This window comes from Salvelinus fontinalis, chromosome 29 (assembly GCF_029448725.1).
Source record: "Salvelinus fontinalis isolate EN_2023a chromosome 29, ASM2944872v1, whole genome shotgun sequence".
NCBI classification, from domain to species: domain Eukaryota; kingdom Metazoa; phylum Chordata; class Actinopteri; order Salmoniformes; family Salmonidae; genus Salvelinus; species Salvelinus fontinalis.
Window position 1 is genome coordinate 9,784,829 of NC_074693.1, and position 23,997 is coordinate 9,808,825.

General features: G+C 44.7%; 1 protein-coding gene across 19 annotated transcripts in view; it reads left to right on the forward strand.

Moving 5' to 3' along the window:
* Window positions 1-23,997, forward strand: part of LOC129827401 (ankyrin repeat and KH domain-containing protein 1-like) — a 68,097-nt gene that overhangs the window by 4,358 nt on the left and 39,742 nt on the right. For all 19 annotated transcript variants that reach the window (XM_055888206.1, XM_055888208.1, XM_055888218.1 and 16 more), the window contains exons 2-3: window positions 13,003-13,156; window positions 22,125-22,281. In XM_055888206.1, coding sequence (XP_055744181.1) covers window positions 13,003-13,156; window positions 22,125-22,281 — 311 coding nt within the window. The remainder of the gene's footprint in view (window positions 1-13,002; window positions 13,157-22,124; window positions 22,282-23,997) is intronic.

Below are 23,997 nucleotides of genomic sequence, written 5' to 3' on the forward strand. Positions count from 1 at the left end.
TACGTGTCTACCATTTGGTTTTGAAGTATTGAAACCAAACCATTTGATTTGAATGATAAGTATTTTTTATAATCAACATGAAAAGGTAAGAAGCGCTCATCGTTTCAAATAAGCTACGTATTGAACAGCATATAACACTAAATAGCCGGACGAGTAGCCTATAAAAGGAACAAATTAATTATTTAGGCTATATTATTAGTATAATTTGATTATTTGGCTGGCAGGAACATTCAGCGCTCAGCTTTTAAACTATTTTGTTGTATTAAATCATCATAGTCTAAATTGCGCATATAGGCTGTGACTTACTTAGAATTAAATCAAAATGAAACAGTGCTTTTGAATTCACTTTTAGAAACAAGTTTGGCCAGACTCTCTTGTGGCTTCAGCCTCATGCGGTGGTTCCTGGAGAGCAGGTCAGCAGCGGAGAATACCCTCTCCCTGCTTGCAAAGCCACTGGGGATGCTTAACACCCTTTGGGCCACTCTTGCCAGAATGGGCAGGGATGCGATGTTGTCTTTCCAAAAGGTGATAACATCTTCATCTGCTTTTCTTCTCATGGCCTTTAGATAGGTCCGCCTCCGTGTCGAACGCCGCCTCCTCCGTGTCGGACGCCGCCTCCTCCGTGTCGGACGCCGCCTCCTCCGTGTCGGACGCCGCCTCCTCCGTGTCGGACGCCGCCTCCTCCGTGTCGGACGCCGCCTCCTCCGTGTCGGACGCCGCCTCCTCCGTGTCGGACGCCGCCTCCTCCGTGTCGGACGCCGCCTCCTCCGTGTCGGACGCCGCCTCCTCCGTGTCGGACGCCGCCTCCTCCGTGTCGGACGCCATCTCTTAGTCCGTCATTTGTCTCCTCAAGACCAGTTGTGTTGAAGGCCTTGACCATGTTTCTTGCGCTGTCAGTCACCACCAGCTGTCGCTGCACGTTCTAGTTTCTCAGGACACTTTGACATTTCTGCTAAATGGCCTCTGCTGTGTGGTGTCCTTGTATGTGCTTGTAGCTCAGCAACACCATGTGGCCTTTATATTTTCCGTCAATTAAACAAGCGACAAGCCCCCCCCCCACCCCAGGAAACTGTGCCCCCCTTCTTCTAGTCCAAATGTCAGTTGACACAACGAAACCATCACCTAGTTGTAATTGGTCTCTCGGCTTGGCTTTGATTTGGAGGGAGTGGGGAATGTTTGGAGGTTGTCTCTGACCATATAGCAAGGGGAGTGTGGCTTACAAGTAAAACCAAATGCATGCTCTTCAACCGATCGCTGCCTGCTCCTGCCCGCCTGTCCAACATCACTACTTTGGACGGCTCTGACTTAGAATATGTGGACAACTACAAATACCTAGGTGTCTGGTTAGACTGTAAACTCTCCTTCCAGACCCACATCAAACATCTCCAATCCAAAGTCAAATCTAGAATTGGCTTCCTATTCCGCAACAAAGCATCCTTTACTCATGCTGCCAAACATACCCTTGTAAAACTGACCATCCTACCAATCCTCGACTTCGGTGATGTCATTTACAAAATAGCCTCCAAAACCCTACTCAATAAATTGGATGCAGTCTATCACAGTGCCATCCGTTTTGTCACCAAAGCCCCATATACTACCCACCACTGCGACCTGTACACTCTCGTTGGCTGGCCCTCGCTTCATACTCGTCGCCAAACCCATTGGTTCCAGGTCATCTACAAGACCCTGCTAGGTAAAGTCCCCCCTTATCTCAGCTCGCTGGTCACCATAGCAGCACCCACCCGTAGCACGCGCTCCAGCAGGTATATCTCTCTAGTCACCCCCAAAACCAATTCTTCCTTTGGACGCCTCTCCTTCCAGTTCTCTGCTGCCAATGACTGGAACGAACTACAAAAATCTCTGAAACTGGAAACACCTATCTCCCTCACTAGCTTTAAGCACCAGCTGTCAGAGCAGCTCATAGATTACTGCACCTGTACATAACCCATCTACAATTTAGCCCAAACAACTACCTCTTTACCTACTGTATTTATTTATTAATTTATTTTGCTCCTTTGCACCCCATTATTTCTGTCTCTACTTTGCACTTTCTTCCAATGCAAACCAACCATTCCAGTGTTTTTTTTAGTTTTTATTTTACTTGCTGTGTTGTACTCACTTCGCCTCCATGGCCTTTTTATATTTTTATTTATACATATATCTGTTTGCCTTCACCTCCCTTATCTCACCTCACTTGCTCACATTGTATATAGACTTATTTTTTTATCTTTTTCACTGTATTATTGACTATATGTTTGTTTTTACTCCATGTGTAACTATGTGTTGTTGTATGTGTCGAACTGCTTTGCTTTATCTTGGCCAGGTCGCAATTGTAAATGAGAACGTGTTCTCAATTTGCCTACCTGGTTAAATAAAGGTTAAATAAAAAAAAAAAAGGCGGTTTGTAGCCTGGTTGAGTTGCACATACAACGTACCGGATCCCTTCCCATTGTCCTTTAGTTAGGGGCCCAAAGTCCAAGTAAACCATTTTAAAGCCTCCAATTGGCTATTTATCATTACGTCTTGAAAAGCAATATTGGAATGTGTCTTTCTCCTGCGAAGTAAATTGCTGCTGCGTCTCCTTCTCTGTAATACAAATTATGACTGACCCCAATTAGTCGACTGGTCGTTTGTTTGGACGATCAAGTTATTTTTTGTTGAGCAGCATCAAATATATATATTTTTTTATGGCTCACGACACCTGTCTCATTCACGCCCATCTCATTTAACTAATCCATTGCGGAGGACGAGGCTAATCCATTGCGGAGGACGAGGCTAATCCATTGCGGAGGACGAGGCTAATCCATTGCGGAGGACGAGGCTAATCCATTGCGGAGGACGAGGCTAATCCATTGCGGAGGACGAGGCTAATCCATTGCGGAGGACGAGGCTAATCCATTGCGGAGGACGAGGCTAATCCATTGCGGAGGACGAGGCTAATCCATTGCGGAGGACGAGGCTAATCCATTGCGGAGGACGAGGCTAATCCATTGCGGAGGACGAGGGATGGCACAGTCCAAGAAGGGGAGTGTGGCTAATATGCACAATGCACGTCTCGCTCAGAATGTGTGCTCTCCCGTCAATGTGTTCATATTTAATTGTTTCATAACTTTAATTGTGTGAATTGTTTGCATTTGATTGTTAGTGTCTATCAACTTCCCATTACATATATCACCATTAGTACATTTACCATGAATTCCGAATTCTCATCTACAATGTCTGTTTATGGTAATTTCTGTTTCTGTTCATTCTTCTTCTTCTTCTTATTCCTATCTTTTACCGTTCCTCGAACAAAATGTTTTTGTATGTTTCTTTAGGTAGGCCTAAAGGTTTTTAGGTAAAGTAACTCTATCAAATCAGAAAACTCCTTGGAAGAACTAATATGTCAGGCCTATTGGTCCAAAATCAATGATGGCTTATTGTATAGATAGTAGAACGAAAACGATCAGATTTTTGGTCTACAAATACCTTGCTACAATGACAGTTAGCTAGCTACCCACCTTGTTCCTTTCTATTAGCATGTGCATGTAGTACACCACCATGATTTTGGGATACGTGTCTTTTCAGATTCCACAATGATTCTTTATTTGTAGACACTCCCTCTCTTGGTCCTCCTCTTTGTAAGTCACCTTGGTTTTGCACCTCTGTGTTTTATCAGCTTCTTGACGAAGTGTTTAGCAAACTCCATGACAGTAGCTAAAGCAAGGGGCTAAAGCAGCATACAAGTAGCCTGCAAATGCATGCTGGGCCGGGAATGCTCCCAGCTCGTGAAGGGAGCGCTACTTGAGCGAAATTTGAGCGTCTAGAACGCCGACCCTCCAGCCTTGGGGAAACTTGCCTCGAGCTCCAGTCAAATTGGGCACTCCTTTACATTCTGCTCACATACTCTGGAGTGGTGTCACTTCTCCCCCAACTCTAGCAAACACCGCTGATTAAACTAATTGCATTCTAAACTGAAGATCATGATTATTGGAGTTAGGTATGTTTAGCATTTTTATTAGGATCCCCATTAGCTGTTGTAAAAGCAGCAGCTACTCTTCCTGGGGTCCAAACAAAACATGAAACATAATACAGAATGACATAATACAGAACATCAATAGACAAGAACAGCTCAAGGACAGAACTACATACATTTAGCTGGGGGGAAAGTGTGACACCAATCAGGCCCCTGTGGACTGGAGCTGCCCATCCTTGTTCTAAAGCAACTCCCAGCACAATGAATGCATACATTTTAAGTAGTGATGCACCGATATGACATTTTTGACTGATATCTGATCTTTTCCTTGCCAAAAAAAACAATAACGATAACCGATATAAACATTTTTAGCGGCCTTTTAAGCATTCTAGTACAGTTAAATAGTTTACACACACGCATGGACTCCAAGAGGCGTCACTACAGTCCCTGGTTCGAAACCAGGCTGTATCACATCCGGCCGTGATTGGGAGTCCCATAGGGTGGCACACAATTGGCCCAGCGTCGTCCGGGTTTGGCCGGGGTAGGACGTCATTGTAAATAAGAATTTGTTCTTAAATGACTTGCCTAGTTAAAGGTTACACACACCACTCTGACCAAAAAGTTATTTTGTTGGCATTTATGTATGTCCCCATATTTTTTTATTTTTATTTAACCTTTATTTAACTAGGCAAGTAAGTTAAGAACAAATTCTGCCTTGTTTAGGGGCAGAACGACAGATTTTTACCTTGTCAGCTCGGGGATTCAATCTAGCAACCTTTCTGTTACTGGCCCGACGCTCTAGCCACGAGGCTACCTGCCGCCCCATTACCAGTAAAACGTAATCAAAACCTATTTCTTTCACTTACTTGCTGTGCTGTTTCGTTGTTCATTTGTTAAGTTGTTTCATTCTCAACCAGGATTTCTCATACTATGGAATGCCGTTTGGGTCTTTGTGTCAAATAACACTATTTGACATGTCAAATAAGCTTGTTGACCAATCGGGACCTGAATATGACTGTTCTTCCCCAAAGACATAGCAAACCGACATCTGTTTCAGTAGCTATATAGTTAGCTAGCTAACTATATAGCTAGGTGTGATTGAAATAACCCTCATTTATAAGACAGTTATCCTGTCTGTAACCCCTCGCCAACAGCCAATGAAATTGCAGGGCGCCAAATTCAATCAACAGAAATCTCGAAATTCAAATTTCTCAAACATACAAGTATTAGACACCGTTTTAACCTGTTTGGCGTGCAAGCCCGACCTCGGACCGAAAATGACACCCCTGCAGGGCGCGAAATTCAAAATCTATTTTTTAAAAATATTTAACTTTTACACATTAACAAGTCCAATACAGCATTTGAAAGATAAACATCTTGTCAATCCAGCCAACATGTCCGATTTTTTAAATGTTTTACAGAGAAAACACCACATATATTTATGTTAGCTCACCACCAAATACAAAAGTGGACAGACACGTATGAATTATGATTATGAAGTATGAATTATGATTGAAGTAGCATGCACAACCAACCGAAATAAACTAAAACCAACCTAAAGAGCCCAGAAAAAACGACCTCAGATGACAGTCATATAACATGTTACACAATAAATCTATGTTTTGTTCATAAAAAGTGCATATTTTAGCTATAAATCAGTTTTACATTGATGCTACCCAAAAATGCTAATACATAGCTACAGTCTGAATCCAGCCGGGAGTAGCCAGAGAAAATACATACACCAACGTCGGCTACTAATTACACCTCATAAAACATTTCAGAAAAACATATGGTGGATAACTAATGAAAGACAGATATCTTGTGAATACAGACAACATTTCCGATTTTTGAAGTGTTTTACAGCGAAAACACAATATATCGTTATATTAGCTAACATCATAAGCTAGCATAAGGCAGCATTGATTCTAGTCAAGCGCTAGCCTAGCACAGTTAGCAGAGTTAGCATTCAACAGTTCGACATATATATGAAAAAGCATCCCAAATTGGGTCTTATCTTTCTTGGTACTCCATCAGAATGTTGTAACGGGGTCCAATGTCCAGTAGAGTCTTTAGTTGGGTTCCAGAACGAATTATTTCCCTCTTTGGTTAGCTAGCACGATAGCATTGCTGCGCTAGAAAGCTTTTCTTCAAAAAATTCTTCCGTCGTTTCACATCTAAAGTCCAGAATAAATTGCAATAATATAATTAAAGTATATTGAAAAAACATACTTTAGGATGATTTTGTGACACGTATCAAATAATATCGTAGTCAGGCATCATATTCAACGTTATCTACCTTGTTCCAGAAGCCGAGATCAAATTATCCTTCGCGCCCGGATTTTTATTTTAACTGCGCAGGTCTCACAAGAAGTTGTGTTATTCAGTCCAGGGACGAGATATTCGACTCCTTTCAATTCTCACTTCCGCATTACAGTCTGACGAACGCCTCTGACGTGTCCCTATGGTCACAAGTCAAATGGCCTTTTATAGAGAAGGTCTTAAAGAGACACATCGCATTTTGGGAAACTCAATTCGGCTGGGAAAATGGCTGTAAAAATATTTCTGTTCGACTTAGAGAAACAATTCAAACCTTTTTAGAAACTACAGACTGTTATCTATCCAACAGTAGTAAATATATGCATATTGGAAAATAAAAAGTTTCTTAGGAGGCCGTTTGAAAATGTGCACACATTTTCCAGTTTTTTCAATATTCAGCGTGCAGCCATAACAGGTTAAAGATAAACTTCTCGTTAATCCAACCACAGTCTCCGATTTCAAAAAGGTTTTTCGGCGAAAGCACAACATATCATTATGTTAGGTCAACAACTAGTCACAGAAAGCATACAACCATTTTCCAACCAAAGAGTCACAAAAAGCCACAAAAAGCAGAAATAGAGATACAATGAACCACTAACCTTTGATAGTCTTCATCAGATGACACTCCCGGGACAACATGTTACACAATACATGTATGTTTTGTTCGATCAAGTTCATATTTATATCCAAAAACCTCCGTTTACATTTGGCTTTGCCTCCAAAACATCCCGTGAATTTGCACAGAGCCACATCAATTTACAGAAATACTCATAATAAACTTTGATGCAAGTATTATGCACAGAATTATGGATATACTTCTCCTTAACCTCTACTGCCTCAGAAACCCGGATCCGGGAGCACCCCCCCCCCCCCCCCCCCCCCCCCCCACACACACTGATTAGCATAGCTAGCATAGCTTCACAAGTAAATAGTAGCATCTAAATATCATTAAATCACAAGTCCAAGACACCAGATGAAAGATACAGATCTTGTGAATAAAGCCACCATTTCAGATTTTTAAAATGTTTTACAGGGAAGACAAAATATGTAAATCTATTAGCTAAACAGTTAGCAAAATACACCACTTTTCTAACTCCATCAGTTTTTTACTACTTCAGGTGCTATCACCAATTCGGCTAACCTAAGATATTGATAGCCACTAACAAAGAAAAAACCTCTTTAGATGACAGTCTGATAACATATTTATGGTATAGGATAGGTTTTGTTAGAAAAAAGTGCATATTTCAGGTAGAAATCACAGTTTACAATTGCACCTACCATCACAAGACGACTAGAATTACTATAGAGAGCAACGTGTATGACCAATTTACTCTTAATAAAACATTTCATAAGAATAGACAAAGCATAGCAATGGAAAGACCCAGATCTTGTGATTCCAGACAATATTTCAGATTTTCTAAGCGTTTTACAGCGAAAACACAATAAATCGATAAGTTAGCATACCACATGTGAAAACGTTACCAGAGCATCGATTCCAGCCAAAGAGCGCTATAACGTAATCACCGCCAAAATATATTAATTTTTTCACTAACCTTCTCAGAATTCTTCCGATGACACTCCTGTAACATCATTTTACAACATACATATACAGTTTGTTCGAAAAGGTGCATATTTAGCCATACAAAACCGTGGTTACACAATAAAAATACTAGGAAATCAAGCCTCAATATGTCTGACGTCATCTATCAGAGTGATCTAGTTTAATTGAAAGCTAATCATATACTTGACTAAAAAATACAGGGTTGACAGGAATCGAAAGACAAATTAGTTCTTAATGCAACCGCTGACTTACATTTTTAAAATTATCCTTACTTTTCAATACAGGGTTCGCCAAGTGACGCGATAACAAACAAAATGGCGAAATATGCGTTTAAAATATTTCGACAGAACAACGATTTATCATATTAAATATTGCTTACTTTGAGCTGTTCTTCCATCAGATTCTTGGGCAATGTATCCTTTCTATGTTGTAATCTTCTTTTGGTCGATAGATGTCCTCTGTCCTTCGAAATATCCACTAACGATCGAACGGGACCACAAAACGTGTCCAAAGTTTCAGAGTGCACAACAAAGAAATTCCTCAATCGCACTAAACGGATATAAATTGCTATAAAACGGTTCAAATTAACTACATTATGATGTTTTTAACAACTATAACGACTGAAAACATGACCGGAGAAATATCACTCTCTAAAAAACGATTTGGAAGGAGGCAGGTCTGATGTCCATTTGGCGCATGACGCATGCAGGGAGAGAGCGGTACTTCTACGTTTTCGTGAATTATAGTGGCTGTGATTGTGCAATCGACTCCATTCAAAACGTGATGACGTACAGACACCCAGAGGAAGACGTAGGCAGTGTCGGTTTCTTCATAGCATTCACTGTCGCCTTAAAAACAGACTCCAGATCAGAGGTAAAAATTTCTGAAATCTGACCCCTGTCATGAAAAGTGCTGTAGATATTGTTCTGTACCACTCAGAGACAAAATTTCAACGCTTAGAGAAACTAGAAAGTGTTTTCTATCCAATAATAACAATAATATGCATATTGTACGATCAAGAATTTAGCAGGAGGCAGTTTAATTTGGAGACCCAAATATGCTAATGCAGAACAGCACCCCCTATAGTTCCAAGAAGTTTTAATGCAACCGCTGTGTCAGATTTCAAAAAAGCTTTACGGAAAAAGCAAACCATGCAATAATCTGAGTACGGCACTCAGAGACCAAAACAAGCCAAACATATACCCGCCATGTTGCGGAATCAAGAGTCAGAAATAGCATTATAAATATTCACTTACCTTTGATCTTCATCAGAATGTACTCCCAGGAATCCCAGTTCCACAATAAATGTTTGTTTAGTTCGATAAAGTCCACCATATAAGTCCAAATACCTCCTTGTTGTTCGCGCCTTGAGTTCGCAAAAATTTGCCACCACACTGACCAAGGCCCTTCTCCCCCTTCTCCCCCGATTGCCCATTTAAGAATGGAGGCCACTGTGTTCCTGGGGACCTTCAATGCTGCAGACATTTGTTGGGAAGAGTACCCTTTGTTGGTACCCTTCCCCATATTTGCCTTGACACAATTTTGTCTCGGAGCTCTACGGACAATTCCTTCGACCTCATGGCTTGGTTTTTGATCGGACATGCTCTGTCAACTGTGGGACCTTGTATAGATAGGTGTGTGCCTTATCAAATCATGTCCAATCAATTGAATTTACCACAGGTTGACTCCAATCAAGTTGTAGAAACATCTCAAGGATGATCCATGGAAACAGGAGGCATCTGAGCTCAATTTCGAGGCTCATAGCAAAAGGTCTGAATATTAAATAAGTTACCTGCTTTTTCTTTTTTCTAATAAATTAGCAAAAAAAAGTTTTCGCATTGTCATTATGGGGTATTGTGTGTAGATAGATTTTTTATTTTATTTAATCCACTTTAGAATAAGGCTGTAACGTAACAAAATGTGTGAAGGTCAAAGGGTCTGAATACTTCCCGAACGCTGTGTTGGCTTGACGGAGTCTTCCTCAATGCCCAGACCGTGTCCGTAATAAGGCCTCTGTGCCAATGTGAACGTGTCAGGCAGTTGGAGGGATGGACTTTGCATCAGACCTGAAGAGACACCTCAGTGTGTACAGCATGTCTAGGTCAACAAGTAGAAAAACTAACACAGGTCTGAAGCCTACATATAGGACAGGGACTCCTTGAGAAATGACAGAGGGAGGTTTTGTTTTCCCTGTCCCTGCCTGCAATACAGCTGTCCCGTAGTTCATGCTAGCCCTTACAGCGGTCCCGTAGTTCATGCTAGCCCTTACAGCGGTCCCGTAGTTCATGCTAGCCCTTACAGCGGTCCCGTAGTTCATGCTAGCCCTTACAGTGGTCCCGTAGTTCATGCTAGCCCTTACAGCGGTCCCGTAGTTCATGTTAGCCCTTACAGCGGTCCCGTAGTTCATGCTAGCCCTTACAGCGGTCCCGTAGTTCATGCTAGCCCTTACAGCGGTCCCGTAGTTCATGCTAGCCCTTACAGCGGTCCCGTAGTTCATGCTAGCCCTTACAGCGGTCCCGTAGTTCATGCTAGCCCTTACAGCTGTCCTGTAGTTCATGCTAGCCCTTACAGCTGTCCTGTAGTTCATGCTAGCCCTTACAGCGGTCCCGTAGTTCATGCTAGCCCTTACAGCGGTCCCGTAGTTCATGCTAGCCCTTACAGCGGTCCCGTAGTTCATGCTAGCCCTTACAGCGGTCCCGTAGTTCATGTTAGCCCTTACAGCGGTCCCGTAGTTCATGCTAGCCCTTACAGCGGCGCCGTAGTTCATGCTAGCCCTTACAGCGGTCCCGTAGTTCATGCTAGCCCTTACAGCGGTCCCGTAGTTCATGCTAGCCCTTACAGTGGTCCCGTAGTTCATGCTAGCTCTTACAGCGGTCCCGTAGTTCATGCTAGCCCTTACAGCGGTCCCGTAGTTGGTTGACCTGTAAAAAGTCAGAGCCAATTTAATAGGTCTAGAGCAGGATACCGATTTATTGGCGGACCAAAAAAAGCCAATACCGATTAATCGGATATGTATATTTGTAATAATGACAATTACAACAATACTGAATGAACAATGAACACTTATTTTATCTTAATATAATACATAAATAAAATCAATTTAGTCTCAAATAAATATGGAAACCTGTAAAAGTGCAATACGTGCCATGTAAAAAAGCTAACGTTCAAGTTCCTTGCTCAGAACATGAGAACATATGAAAGCTGGTGGTTCCTTTTAACACGAGTCTTCAATATTTCCAGTTAAGAAGTTTTAGGTAGGTTGTAGTTATTATAGGAATTATAGCTCGTTGACTATTTCTCTCTATACCATTTGTATTTTATATACCTTTGACTATTGTATGTTCTTATAGGCACTATAGTATTGCCAGCATAATCTCAGGAGTTGATAGGCTTGAAGTCATAAACAGCGCTGTGCTTCAAGCATTGCTAAGAGCTGCTGGCAAACGCAGTAAACTGCTGTTTGAATGAATGCGTACGAGCCTGCTGCTGCCTACAACCGCTATATCAAATCATTAGCTTAATTATGATATAATAAACACACATACGAGCCTTAGGTCATTATTATGGTCACATCCGGAAACTATCATTTCGAAAACAAAACGTTTATTATTTTGGTGAAATACGTTCCATATTTTATCGAACGGGTGGCAACCCTAAGTCTAAATATTGCTGTTACATTGCACAACATTCAATGTTATGTCATAATTATGTAAAAACCTGGCAAATTAATTACGTTTTTTGTTGGGAAGAAATGGTCTTCACACAGTTCGCAACGAGCCAGGTGACCCAAACTGCTGCATATACCCCGACTCTGCTTACACTGAACGCAAGAGAAGGAAATTGCCTGCTAACATGAATTTCTTTTAACTAAATATTCAGGTTTAAAAAATATATACTTGTTTTGATTTTAAGGCATTGATATTTATGGTTAGGTACATTTGTAAAACGATTGTGCTTTTTTTTCGCAAATTCGCTTTTGTTAAATCATCATTTGGTGATGTTGAAGTAGGCTGTGATTTGATAATAAATTAACAGGCACTGCATGGATTATATGCAACGCAGGACAAGCTAGTTAACCTATTAATATCATCAATCATCATATCATCAATATCATTTAATGCTAGCTAGCAACTTACCTTGGCTCCTTGCAGCCACAGGTCCTTTTGATCCTGCACTCGCGTAACAGGTGGTCAGCCTGCCACGCAGTCTCCTCGTGGATTGCAATGTAATCGGCCATGCCGATTAATCGGTCGACCTCTAGCTTGGTGGGCCAAAATATAATCTGTGGTGGGCTCCAAACCTCTGGGCTTGGTGGGCCAAAATATAATCTGTGGTGGGCCCCAAACCTCTGGGCTTGGTGGGCCAAAATATAATCTGTGGTTGGTCGCGTAATAGACATGACCTTTTCCTGGTCAGGTCACGCATTCAGGATAAACTTGAAGCTTGGCTAAAAGTCTTCTGCATGCTTGGTTTCGGTTGGCACCTAACCGAATGAGTGTGCTCGCATACTCCCGTTAAAAGACCTTCGCTTGAAAAAACAGAAAAAGCTGCAAGAGTCCTGTTTGTTCATCTCGAGATGCCGTAGCCAGTATACACTTCCTCAAAATAGTCAGAATTAATGTAAGATAACTCAGGAAATTGTTTATGCCAAGGCAGTCTTACTTGCTCAATTTTACATCTAACAAGTGAAAAAATGTGCATGAAAATGATTAGTCTCTCGTTGAATGACAACAAACGCTTAATTGAAGAATCCCTACCGTTGACAAATTTCTGGCGAAGGGGCGTGTACTTCGGCTACTGACGTCAGCTTGCCTTGAGAAGATGTTTCGTGTACCGGTACATGAGCAGACAAAAAAAATAACAAGTAAAAAAAAACCTTGCCGAAGACCAAAACGTCACAATGTGGTCATATATATATCCAGTCATGCAAATAAGTCTGTTTTTGCGGAGGACACCAGTCAACCTGAAGAGCTGTGCTTGTTTTCATTAGACTCCAGTCTTAGGTCTTATTTAACTCTGTTCATCAACAACTATGGATACAGATTTTTAAGCAATATAATATTAGACATTTTTGGGGTCGGCTGCAGATGCAACATCAAGAGTGAGTTGTCCCTGTCTGCTGTTATGTGCTTTATATGTTGTGCTTCGCTTACACTTCTCCTTACCCCAGGTGGAGTCATTTATCTTGGACCAGGAGGACTTGGAGAACCCAATCATGAAGACGGCCTCCGAGTTGCTTTTGTCCAGCGCCACAGACGGGGTGGACCTCCGCACCGTCGACCCAGAGACACAGGCCCGCCTTGAGGCCCTGCTGGAGGCTGCAGGTACGACCTCTAAACCCTGACCCCTGACCTAGACGCAGAGACCTAGGCCCGCCTCAAGGCCCTGCTAGAGGCTTGAAGTACAACTCTGGGCCCTAACCCTGACCCATGTTGTTCAGAACCCAACTGGGCCCAATCCCACTGTTCAGCCCTGTCCCAAACCTGCCTTCAGCCCTGTCCCAAAGTCAATTCAAACTCACTTCACCTTAAGATTTAGGCCTAGTACCCTATCCAAACCAATTCTATCTAACCCTACTAGACATGAAAGGACCCCACCAGCAACCCCATTCCACCCAACCAGATCCCAGCTCGCCCCCCTCTAGTACTTCCCAGAAACCTGACACCTTGCCTCGCAGACTGTCTGTTCTGTTTGATCCACTGAAGTAAACGTGTGGTTATTTGCATCTAACACAGCATAGCTGTCGCCCACCATCAGACCACGTTAGATCACTGATTACTTCAGAGGAAGGCAGGAGGTGTTTCAAACAGGAGAAAAGCCAGAAAGAGAGATGTCCATGTTTCTAATGGCAACATGTGGATGTCTTTGTTAGTGTGTGCTAACACAGTGTGCATAGCCTACATGTGTCTGGCTCTTGACTGTTGTAGGGGTAGAGCAGGTGCTTATGGGTAAACGTGTGTGTGTGTTTATATGGACCAGGGTGTGTCTAGGTTTTACGGTAGGTAACACCGTATTCAATTATCTTAAAGCTTTTTGTTAAATATCAACACAAAATGAAAATGACAGGAAAATGTAGTTTTCTCTTCTCTCTCTCTGAGACACAGGTCGTGTCCAAAATGGCACCCTCTTCCCTATCCCACAGATCTATGGATCCTGATGTTAAAAAGTAGTGCACTATATAGGGAATGGGCTGCCGTTTCGGACGCAGTTTCTGTGCTGCATTAATGATTTATTTCACCAAGTCAATTGAGAACCAATTCTCATTTAGATTGACGACCTGGCAGAGAGGTATAACATTACAGCAGAGAACAGGACAACACACAATACCACAAACATAGAACACACTATATACAGAGAGATAGTACAAATACATAAAATATACAATGTTTACAAAAAAGAATATACACTTTTTTATTTATTTATATATATATATATATATATATATATATATATATATATATATATATATATATATATATATATATATATATATATATATAATTTTCCTACCTCATGAAGACATCTATTTTGTGAAGTGCACCAGTCCCTCCTGCAGAAAAGCACCCCCACAACATGATGCTGCCACCCTCAACCGTGCTTCACGGTTGGGATGGTCTTCTTCGGCTTGCAGGCCTCCCCCTTTTTCCTCCAAACATAACGATGGTCATTATGGCCAAACAGTTCCATTTTTGTTTCATCGGACCAGAGGACATTTCTCCAAATAGTATGATCTTTGTCCCCATGTGTAGTTGCAAACCGTAGTCTGCCTTTTTTATGGCGGTTTTGGAGCAGTGACTTCTTCCTTGTTGAGCGGCCTTTCAGGTTATGTTGATGTAGGACTCGTTTTACTGTGGATATAGATACTTTTGTATCTGTTTCCTCCAGCATCTTCACAATGTCCTTTTCTGTTCTGGGATTGATTTGCACTTTTCGCACCAAGGTATGTTCATCTCTAGGAGACAGAACGCGTCTCCTTCCTGAGCGGTATGACGGCTGCGTGGTCCCATGGTGTTTATACTTGCGTACTATTGTTTGTACAAATGAACGTGGTACCTTCAGGCGTTTGGAAATTGCTCCCAAGGATCAACCAGGCTTGTGGAGGTCTACAATTTTTTTTCTGAGGTCTTGGCTGATTTCTTTTGATTTTCCCATGATGTCAAGCAAAGAGGCACTGAGTTTGAAGGTAGTCCTTGAAATACATCCAGAGGTACACCTCCAATACTATGTACATGTAGGTAGAGTTATTAAAGTGACAATGCATAGATGATAACAACAGAGAGTAGCAGCAGTGTAAAAGAGGGGGGCAATGCAAATAGTCTGGGTAGCCATTTGATTAGATGTTCAGGAGTCTTATGGCTTGGGGGTAGAAGCTCTTGGACCTAGACTTGGCGCCCCGGTACCGCTTGCCGTGTGGTAGCAGAAAGAACAGTCTATGACTAGGGTGGCTCGAGTCTTTGACAATTTTTAGGGCCTTCCTCTGACACCGTCTGGTATAGAGGTCCTGGATTGCAGGCAGCTTAGCCCCAGTGATGTACTGGGCCGTACGCACTACCCTCTGTAGTGCCTTGCGGTCGGAGGCCGCGCAGTTGCCATACCAGACAGTGATGCAACCAATCAGAATGCTCTCGATGGTGCAGCTGTAGAACCTTTTTGAGTATCTGAGGACCCCATGCCAAATCTTTTCAGTCTCCTGAGGAAAAATAGGTTTTGTCGTGCCCTCTTCACGACTGTCTTGGTGTGCTTGGACCATGTTAGTTTGTTGGTGATGTGGACACCGAGGAACTTGAAGCTCTCAACCTGCTCCACTGACTTAGGAGCAGTGGAAGCGTTTTCTTGGAGTGAATAATCACGCTTCACCATCTGGCTGTCCGACGAACAAATATGGATTTGACGGATGCCAGGAGAACACTACCTGCCCCGGTGCATAGCGCCAACTGTAATGTTTGGAGGAGGAGGAATAATGGTCTGGGGATGTTTTTTATGGTTCGTGCCCCTTGTTTCAGTGAAAGGAAATCTTTGTTGAGATCGGTGTGGAAGAATTTGACTGGCCTGCACAGAGCTCTGACCTCAACCCCATCTAACACCCTTGGGATGAATTGGAATGCCGACTGCGAGCCAGGCCTAATCGCCCAACATCAGTGGCCGACCTAACTAAGGTTTTTTTTTGTAGCTGAATGGAAGCAAGTCCCCGTAGCAATGTTCCAACACCTAGTGGAAAGCCTCCCCAGAACAGTCAAGGTTGTTATAGCAGCAAAGGGAGGACCAACTCTATATTAATGCCAATTATTTTGGAATGAGTTGTTCGACGAGCAGGTGTCCATATTCTTTAAAATAAAAACTAACTATTTTTAAATGATGGATCCCCATTAGCTGCCAAAGCAGCAGCTACTCTTCCTGGAGTCCAGCAAAGTTAAGGCAATTTATACAATTTTAAGAACATTACAATACATTCACAGATTTCACAACACACTGTGTGCCCTCAGGCCCCTACTCCACCACTACCACATATCTACAGTACTAAATCCCTATGTATGTATAGTGCGTATGTTATTGTGTGTGTATATGCATGCGTGTGTCTGTGCCAATATTTGTGTTGCTTCACAGTCCCCGCTGTTCCATAATATTTTTTTTCATCTGTTTTTTAAATCTAATTTTACTGCTTGCTTTTGGTCATCTAGTGTATAGGCCTATGTTGTTGTTAGGTGGAGTTATGGGTCAATCTGCATATTATTCCTCTACATGTGGAACGCATGAAAGTCCTTTTTATTTTGGTTTAACACCATTTTGACACATTCGCCCCATTTATTTCTAGAAGCTATGTTTTGTCATACACCAGATAGGTGCAGTGACGTGGTGGTTTACAGGTGCAGTGACGTGGTGGTTTACAGGTGCAGTGACGTGGTGGTTTACAGGGTCAGCCATAGTAGTACGTGGTGGTTTACAGGGTTAGCCGTAGTAGTACGTGGTGGTTTACAGGGTCAGCCGTAGTAGTACGTGGTGGTTTACAGGGTCAGCCGTAGTAGTACGTGGTGGTTTACAGGGTCAGCCGTAGTAGTACGTGGTGGTTTACAGGGTCAGCCGTAGTAGTACGTGGTGGTTTACAGGGTCAGCCGTAGTAGTACGTGGTGGTTTACAGGGTCAGCCGTAGTAGTACGTGGTGGTTTACAGGGTCAGCCGTAGTAGTACGTGGTGGTTTACAGGGTCAGCCGTAGTAGTACGTGGTGGTTTACAGGGTCAGCCGTAGTAGTACGTGGTGGTTTACAGGGTCAGCCGTAGTAGTACGTGGTGGTTTACAGGGTCAGCCGTAGTAGTACGTGGTGGTTTACAGGGTCAGCCTTAGTAGTACGTGGTGGTTTACAGGGTCAGCCGTAGTAGTACGTGGTGGTTTACAGGGTCAGCCGTAGTAGTACGTGGTGGTTTACAGGGTCAGCCGTAGTAGTACGTGGTGGTTTACAGGGTCAGCCGTAGTAGTACGTGGTGGTTTACAGGGTCAGCCGTAGTAGTACGTGGTGGTTTACAGGGTCAGCCGTAGTAGTACGGCGCCCTTGGAGGAAAAAGGGGGTTTAAGTGCTAAAGGACATATCGACAGATTTTTCACCTTGAATGCTCAGATATTCGAACCAGCGACCTCTTGGTTACTGGCCCAACTATTTAACCGCTAGGCTAGCTGCCGCACTAATGAGAAACATTCACACTGGGTTAGTGCAGAAATACCACAATAACAGGAGGCAATAATGTCAACACGGCAGACAATGATCAGCAGACATATTGATCAGTCAGCAGATCAGGTACGGTTTTTAAAGGAGTGTGGTGGCTTGAATGTGTCAAGTTTGAAGGTCTTATGCAGCTCGTTCCAGTCGTTGGCAGTGGAAAACTGGAATGATTGATGGCTACAGGAAGTGCTGGGCTTGGAATGACCGGTACAATGCCTCTACCAGAGAGCAGGTTGCTATTGGTAGTGGAGATGTTGAGGTAGAGGGGGGACTTGCCAATGAGGGACTTTGGTACCAGTGGGTCTGGTGTGGTGTATGTTAACGAGGGCCAGTTGAGCAGGGTGTAAAGGTCACAGTGATGAGTGTTTAAGGGGGCACTGGTAACAAAGCGAATGGCAGTATGGTAAATTACAAGTTGTTTTGGGGGCAAGCCTGTAAACTACATCGTCATAGTCCAGGATTGGCAGTATGGCCATTTTTACAAGGTTGTGCTTGGCAGAGTGGGTGAAGGATGTTCTGTCACGGTTTAGGAAACCAATTCTGGATGTAAATTTAGACTATAGGTGGGTGATGTGTGTATGGAATGAGGTTGAGAATGTTAGGAGACTAGGCAGGTTGAGGTAAGATCCGGTTGAAGAGCATGCATTTCCTTTTTTTGGTATTGGTAAGGTCAGAGAAGGTATGTTGGATGTTGTAGGGGGGTTACACGTGTTCAGGGAGGGGCCAGTTGTGTACAGTATAGTGTCATAAAGGTGGATGAGGGTCACCAGAAGCATGCGCAACATTCTTAATATACACCGAGAATAGGGTCGGCCCAAGAATCTATCCTTGTGGAACTCCCGTAGATACAGCCAGTGGGTTAGAAAGCAGCTTCTTGGATTGTACACATTGTACACGGCCAGAGAAATCGTTTTCAAAATAGGCTAGACAATCCTCAGAGCCATATGTCGCTGACTGTTTTGATCGGGATGCAGTGGTTAACAGAATCAAAGACTTTGGCCAGATCAGTAAAAACAGCCGCACAATGCTGCTTGTTGTCAAAAGCCGTGGTGATGTTGTTGAGACAGGACAATACAACGATCAACCACCCAGTCCTCAGCCCTCCACTACTTGCCCTGCCCTGCCTGCCCGCCTGGGGTAACATTGTAAAATCCTTCTGACAGCCAGGTGTCGGCTAAGTTTAGACTCACTCACACAGGCAGGGTAGTGGTGACATAAACACTGACTGGCAGGACCCACCCACTTCTGAACTTTTCTGGTACAAAGATGGTGCCGTACTGTATGGCTGCTGTCTTGAGCTCTGAACCCAACTTAGCTTTTTTCTGATTCTTTTGGCGTTTACGTATTTTTTTGGGGGGGGGGGGGGGATTCTTTCTCTTGCTTGCTTGCTCTCACTTTGTCCCTTGTCTTATGTCAACGGAGACGCACACAGTATTTTGGCTTGGCTGCCGTCCCTGGATGGGAAGTGTGTCTTGGTCCTTGTGAAAGAGGTCCTTCAGTATGTTAACGGAACAAACAGTCTGTTTTTTTCCCTCCTGTCTGCTTCTCTCTCTTGCTCTCCTCCCTCCCTTCCCTGCATCTCGGTCCTCTCCCTCTCTTCTGCTGGCTTTCTCTTCCCTCCCCCTCTCCCAGTCACACACACTCGTGTATGACATTCCTGCTTTTCTCCCTGCTGTGCCTGTCTTGTCCAACACCTTCTACACACACAGTGCTAGTCCACCAGTCTCATCTATAATTCACAAGACAGAGCCCTGCTAGCATACAGGCCCCCAAGCACCTCGCCCCTACCCTTCTGGCCCCTAGCTAGCCCCCTATCCTTCTGGCCCCTAGCTAGCCCCCTATCCTGCTGGCCCCTAGCTAGCCCCCTATCCTGCTGGCCCCTAGCTAGCCCCCTATCCTGCTGGCCCCTAGCTAGCCCCCTATCCTGCTGGCCCCTAGCTAGCCCCCTATCCTTCTGGCCCCTAGCTAGCCCCCTACCCTTCTGGCCCCTAGCTAGCCCCCTACCCTTCTGGCCCCTAGCTAGCCCCCTACCCTTCTGGCCCCTAGCTAGCCCCCTACCCTTCTGGCCCCTAGCTAGCCCCCTACCCTTCTGGCCCCTAGCTAGCCCCCTACCCTTCTGGCCCCTAGCTAGCCCCCTACCCTTCTGGCCCCTAGCTAGCCCCCTACCCTTCTGGCCCCTAGCTAGCCCCCTACCCTTCTGGCCCCTAGCTAGCCCCCTACCCTTCTGGCCCCTAGCTAGCCCCCTACCCTTCTGGCCCCTAGCTAGCCCCCTACCCTTCTGGCCCCTAGCTAGCCCCCTACCCTTCTGGCCCCTAGCTAGCCCCCTACCCTTCTGGCCCCTAGCTAGCCCCCTACCCTGCTGGCCCCTAGCTAGCCCCCTACCCTGCTGGCCCCTAGCTAGCCCCCTATCCTGCTGGCCCCTAGCTAGCCCCCTACCCTGCTGGCCCCTAGCTAGCCCCCTATCCTGCTGGCCCCTAGCTAGCCCCCTACCCTGCTGGCCCCTAGCTAGCCCCCTACCCTGCTGGCCCCTAGCTAGCCCCCTACCCTTCTGGCCCCTAGCTAGCCCCCTACCCTTCTGGCCCCTAGCTAGCCCCCTACCCTTCTGGCCCCTAGCTAGCCCCCTACCCTTCTGGCCCCTAGCTAGCCCCCTACCCTTCTGGCCCCTAGCTAGCCCCCTACCCTTCTGGCCCCTAGCTAGCCCCCTACCCTTCTGGCCCCTAGCTAGCCACCCCCCTAGACACTAGCCACCCCCCTCGACACTAGCCAGCCCCCTCGACACTAGCCAGCCCCCTAGACACTAGCCAGCCCCCTACCCCCCTAGACATTAGGCACCCCCTACCCCCCTAGACATTAGGCACCCCCTACCCCCCTAGACATTAGGCACCCCCTACCCCCCTAGACATTAGGCACCCCCTACCCCCCTAGACATTAGGCACCCCCTACCCCCCTAGACATTAGGCACCCCCTACCCCCCTAGACACTAGCCACCCCCTACCCCCCTAGACACTAGCCACCCCCTACCCCCTAGACATTAGGCACCCCCTAGACACTAGCCAGCCCCCTAGACATTAGGCACCCCCTAGACACTAGCCACCCCCTACCCCCTTAGACACTAGGCACCCCCCTAGACATTAGGCACCCCCCACCCCCCTAGACACTAGCCACCCCCCTAGACACTAGCCACCCCCCTAGACACTAGCTAGCCCCCTACCCTTCTGGCCCCTAGCTAGCCCCCTACCCTTCTGGCCCCTAGCTAGCCACCCCCCTAGACACTAGCCACCCCCCTCGACACTAGCCAGCCCCCTCGACACTAGCCAGCCCCCTAGACACTAGCCAGCCCCCTAGACACTAGCCAGCCCCCTACCCCCCTAGACATTAGGCGCCCCCTACCCCCCTAGACATTAGGCACCCCCTACCCCCCTAGACATTAGGCACCCCCTACCCCCCTAGACATTAGGCACCCCCTACCCCCCTAGACATTAGGCACCCCCTACCCCCCTAGACATTAGGCACCCCCTACCCCCCTAGACATTAGGCACCCCCTACCCCCCTAGACACTAGCCACCCCCTACCCCCTAGACATTAGGCACCCCCTAGACACTAGCCAGCCCCCTAGACATTAGGCACCCCCTAGACACTAGCCACCCCCTACCCCCTTAGACACTAGGCACCCCCCTAGACATTAGGCACCCCCCACCCCCCTAGACACTAGCCACCCCCCTAGACACTAGCCACCCCCCTAGACACTAGCCACCCCCCTAGACACTAGCCAGCCCTTTTCCCTTTAGGTAGCACCCTAACCCATAGCTTAGACTCTCGTGTAGCCCCCAGGGGTTAGATCTGTGAGGACTGGTTCAGTCGGTGGAGGACATATGTCTACGTTTTCACCAAGCTTCTCAGGGGGAAAGGTTGAAATACTTTCACATTACTTCATGTGAAAATGCCTCTAGACCAAGACTTTGGACATATAGACATACACAGAGTGTACAAAATATTAGGAACACCTTTTGCCCTCAGAACAGCCTCAATTTGTCCGGGCATGGACTCAACAAGGTGTCAAAAGCGTTTCCACAGGGATGCTGGCCCATGTCGACTCCAATGCTTCCCACAGTTGTCAAGTTGGCTGGATGTCCTTTGGGTGGTGGACCATGGAACAACCCGGCAGCGTTGCAGTTCTTGGCACACACACACAATCGATGGCTCATGTGTCAAGGCTTAAAAAAAACTTTCACGTGTTTCCTCCCGTTCATCTACACTGATTTGAAGGGGATTAAACAAGTGACATCAATAAGGGATCATAGCTTTCACCTGGATTCACCTGCTCAGTCTATTTAATGGAAGAGCACTATGTGTCATGGTTTGTACACTCAGTGTATATACCGAAGACTGTTAAGCTTGTCAAATCTGTTTTCCTGATTTGAATCTAACCCATGCTTGTGTTTTGTTTTGTATTTTTTGTTATGAATGCCGCTACTAACATTGGATTGGCTGGACTTGCCTCTACGATCACCTGCCTGGCTTCTTTGGTGTGGTTTTGCCCCCATGCCTGTGTTTCCTGTGATGACCTTTAACCCGGAAGGCATTGGTAAACTGTCGACTGCGGATGGTAAAGCGTTTGCAGATCCCGAGGTGCTGCGGAGGCTGACGTCGTCAGTGAGCTGTGCCCTGGACGAGGCGGCTGCCGCCCTGACGCGCATGAGAGCAGAGAACACACTCAACGCTGGCCAGGCCGACAAGTATGTATCCATCCCAGTCCATCTATCTATACATCTATCAAAACATGAGAACACACTCAACGCTGGCCAGGCCGACAAGTACAGTTGAAGTTGGAAGTTTACATACACGTTAGCCTAATACATTTAAACTCAGTTTTTCACAATTCCTGATACTTGATCCTAGTAAAAATTCCCTGTCTTAGGTCAGTTAGGATCACCACTTCATTTTAAGAATGTGAAATGTTCGAATAATAGTTTATTTATTAATAATTTATTTCAGCTTTTATTTCTTTCATCACATTCCCAGTGGGTCAGAAGTTTACATACACTCAATTAGTATTTGGTAGCATTGTTTAACCTCTAACGAGCCTCTACCCCCCCCCACACTGATTAGCATCGCTAGCATAGCGTCACAATTAAATAGTAGCATCTAAATATCATTAAATCACAAGTCCAAGACACCTAATGAAAGATACAGATCTTGTGAATAAAGCCACCATTTCAGATTTTTTAAATGTTTTACAGGGAAGACACAATTGTAAATCTATTAGCTAAACACGTTAGCAAAAATCACCATTTTTCTTTGTCCACCATTTTCTCTCAACACCAGTAGCTATCACCAATTCGGCTAAACTAAGATATTGATAGCCACTAAACAAGAAAAAACCTCATCAGATGACAGTCTGATAACATATTTATGGTATAGGATAGGTTTTGTTAGAAAAATGTGCATATTTCAGGTATAAATCGTAGTTTGCCATTGCAGCCAGCATCACAAATCTCTCCAAAGCTCCTAGAATTACTACAGACAGCAACGTGTATTACCAATTTACTCATCATAAAACATTTCTTAAAAATACACAGCACATAGCAATGGAAAGACACAGATCTTGTGAATTCAGACAACATTTCAGATTTTCTAAGTGTTTTACGGCGAAAACACAATAAATCGTTATATTAGCATACCACATACGCAAACGTTACCCGAGCACTGATTCTAGCCAAAGAGAGCGATATCGTATCATCGCCAAAATATATTAATTTTTTCACTAACCTTCTCAGAATTCTTCAGATGACACTCCTGTAACATCATATTACAACATACATATATAGTTTGTTCGAAAATGTGCATATTTAGCCATAAAAAAACGTGGTTATACAATGAAAATAGTAGCAAAACAAGCCTGGAAATGCCGGTCGCCATCTTTGAGTGATCTAGTTTAATCGATAGCTAATCATATACTTGACTAAAAAATACAGGGTTGACAGGAATCGAAAGACAAATTAGTTCTTAATCCAATCGCTGATTTACATTTTTTAAATTATCCTTACTTTTCAATACAGGTTGCGCCAAGCGAAGCTATACAAAACAAAATGGCGGCGTAAGCGTTTAACATTTTTCGACAAACACGATTTATCATCATAAATTGTTCTTACTGTGAGCTGTTCTTCCATCAGAATCTTGGGCAAAGAATCCTTTCTTGGGTCTAATCTTCTTTTGGTCGAAAGATGTCCACTTGTCCGTCGAAATGCCCACTAACGTACGACCGGGACCCCGAAATGTGCCCAGCGCTTCAAAGTGCACAACAAAGCAATGCCTCAAAATCGCACTAAAAGGATATAAATTGCTATACAACGGTTCAAATAAACTACCTTATGATGCTGTTAACACCTATAACGGGTAAAAACATGACCGGAGAAATATTACTGGCTAAACTAACGCTTGGAAGGAGGCGA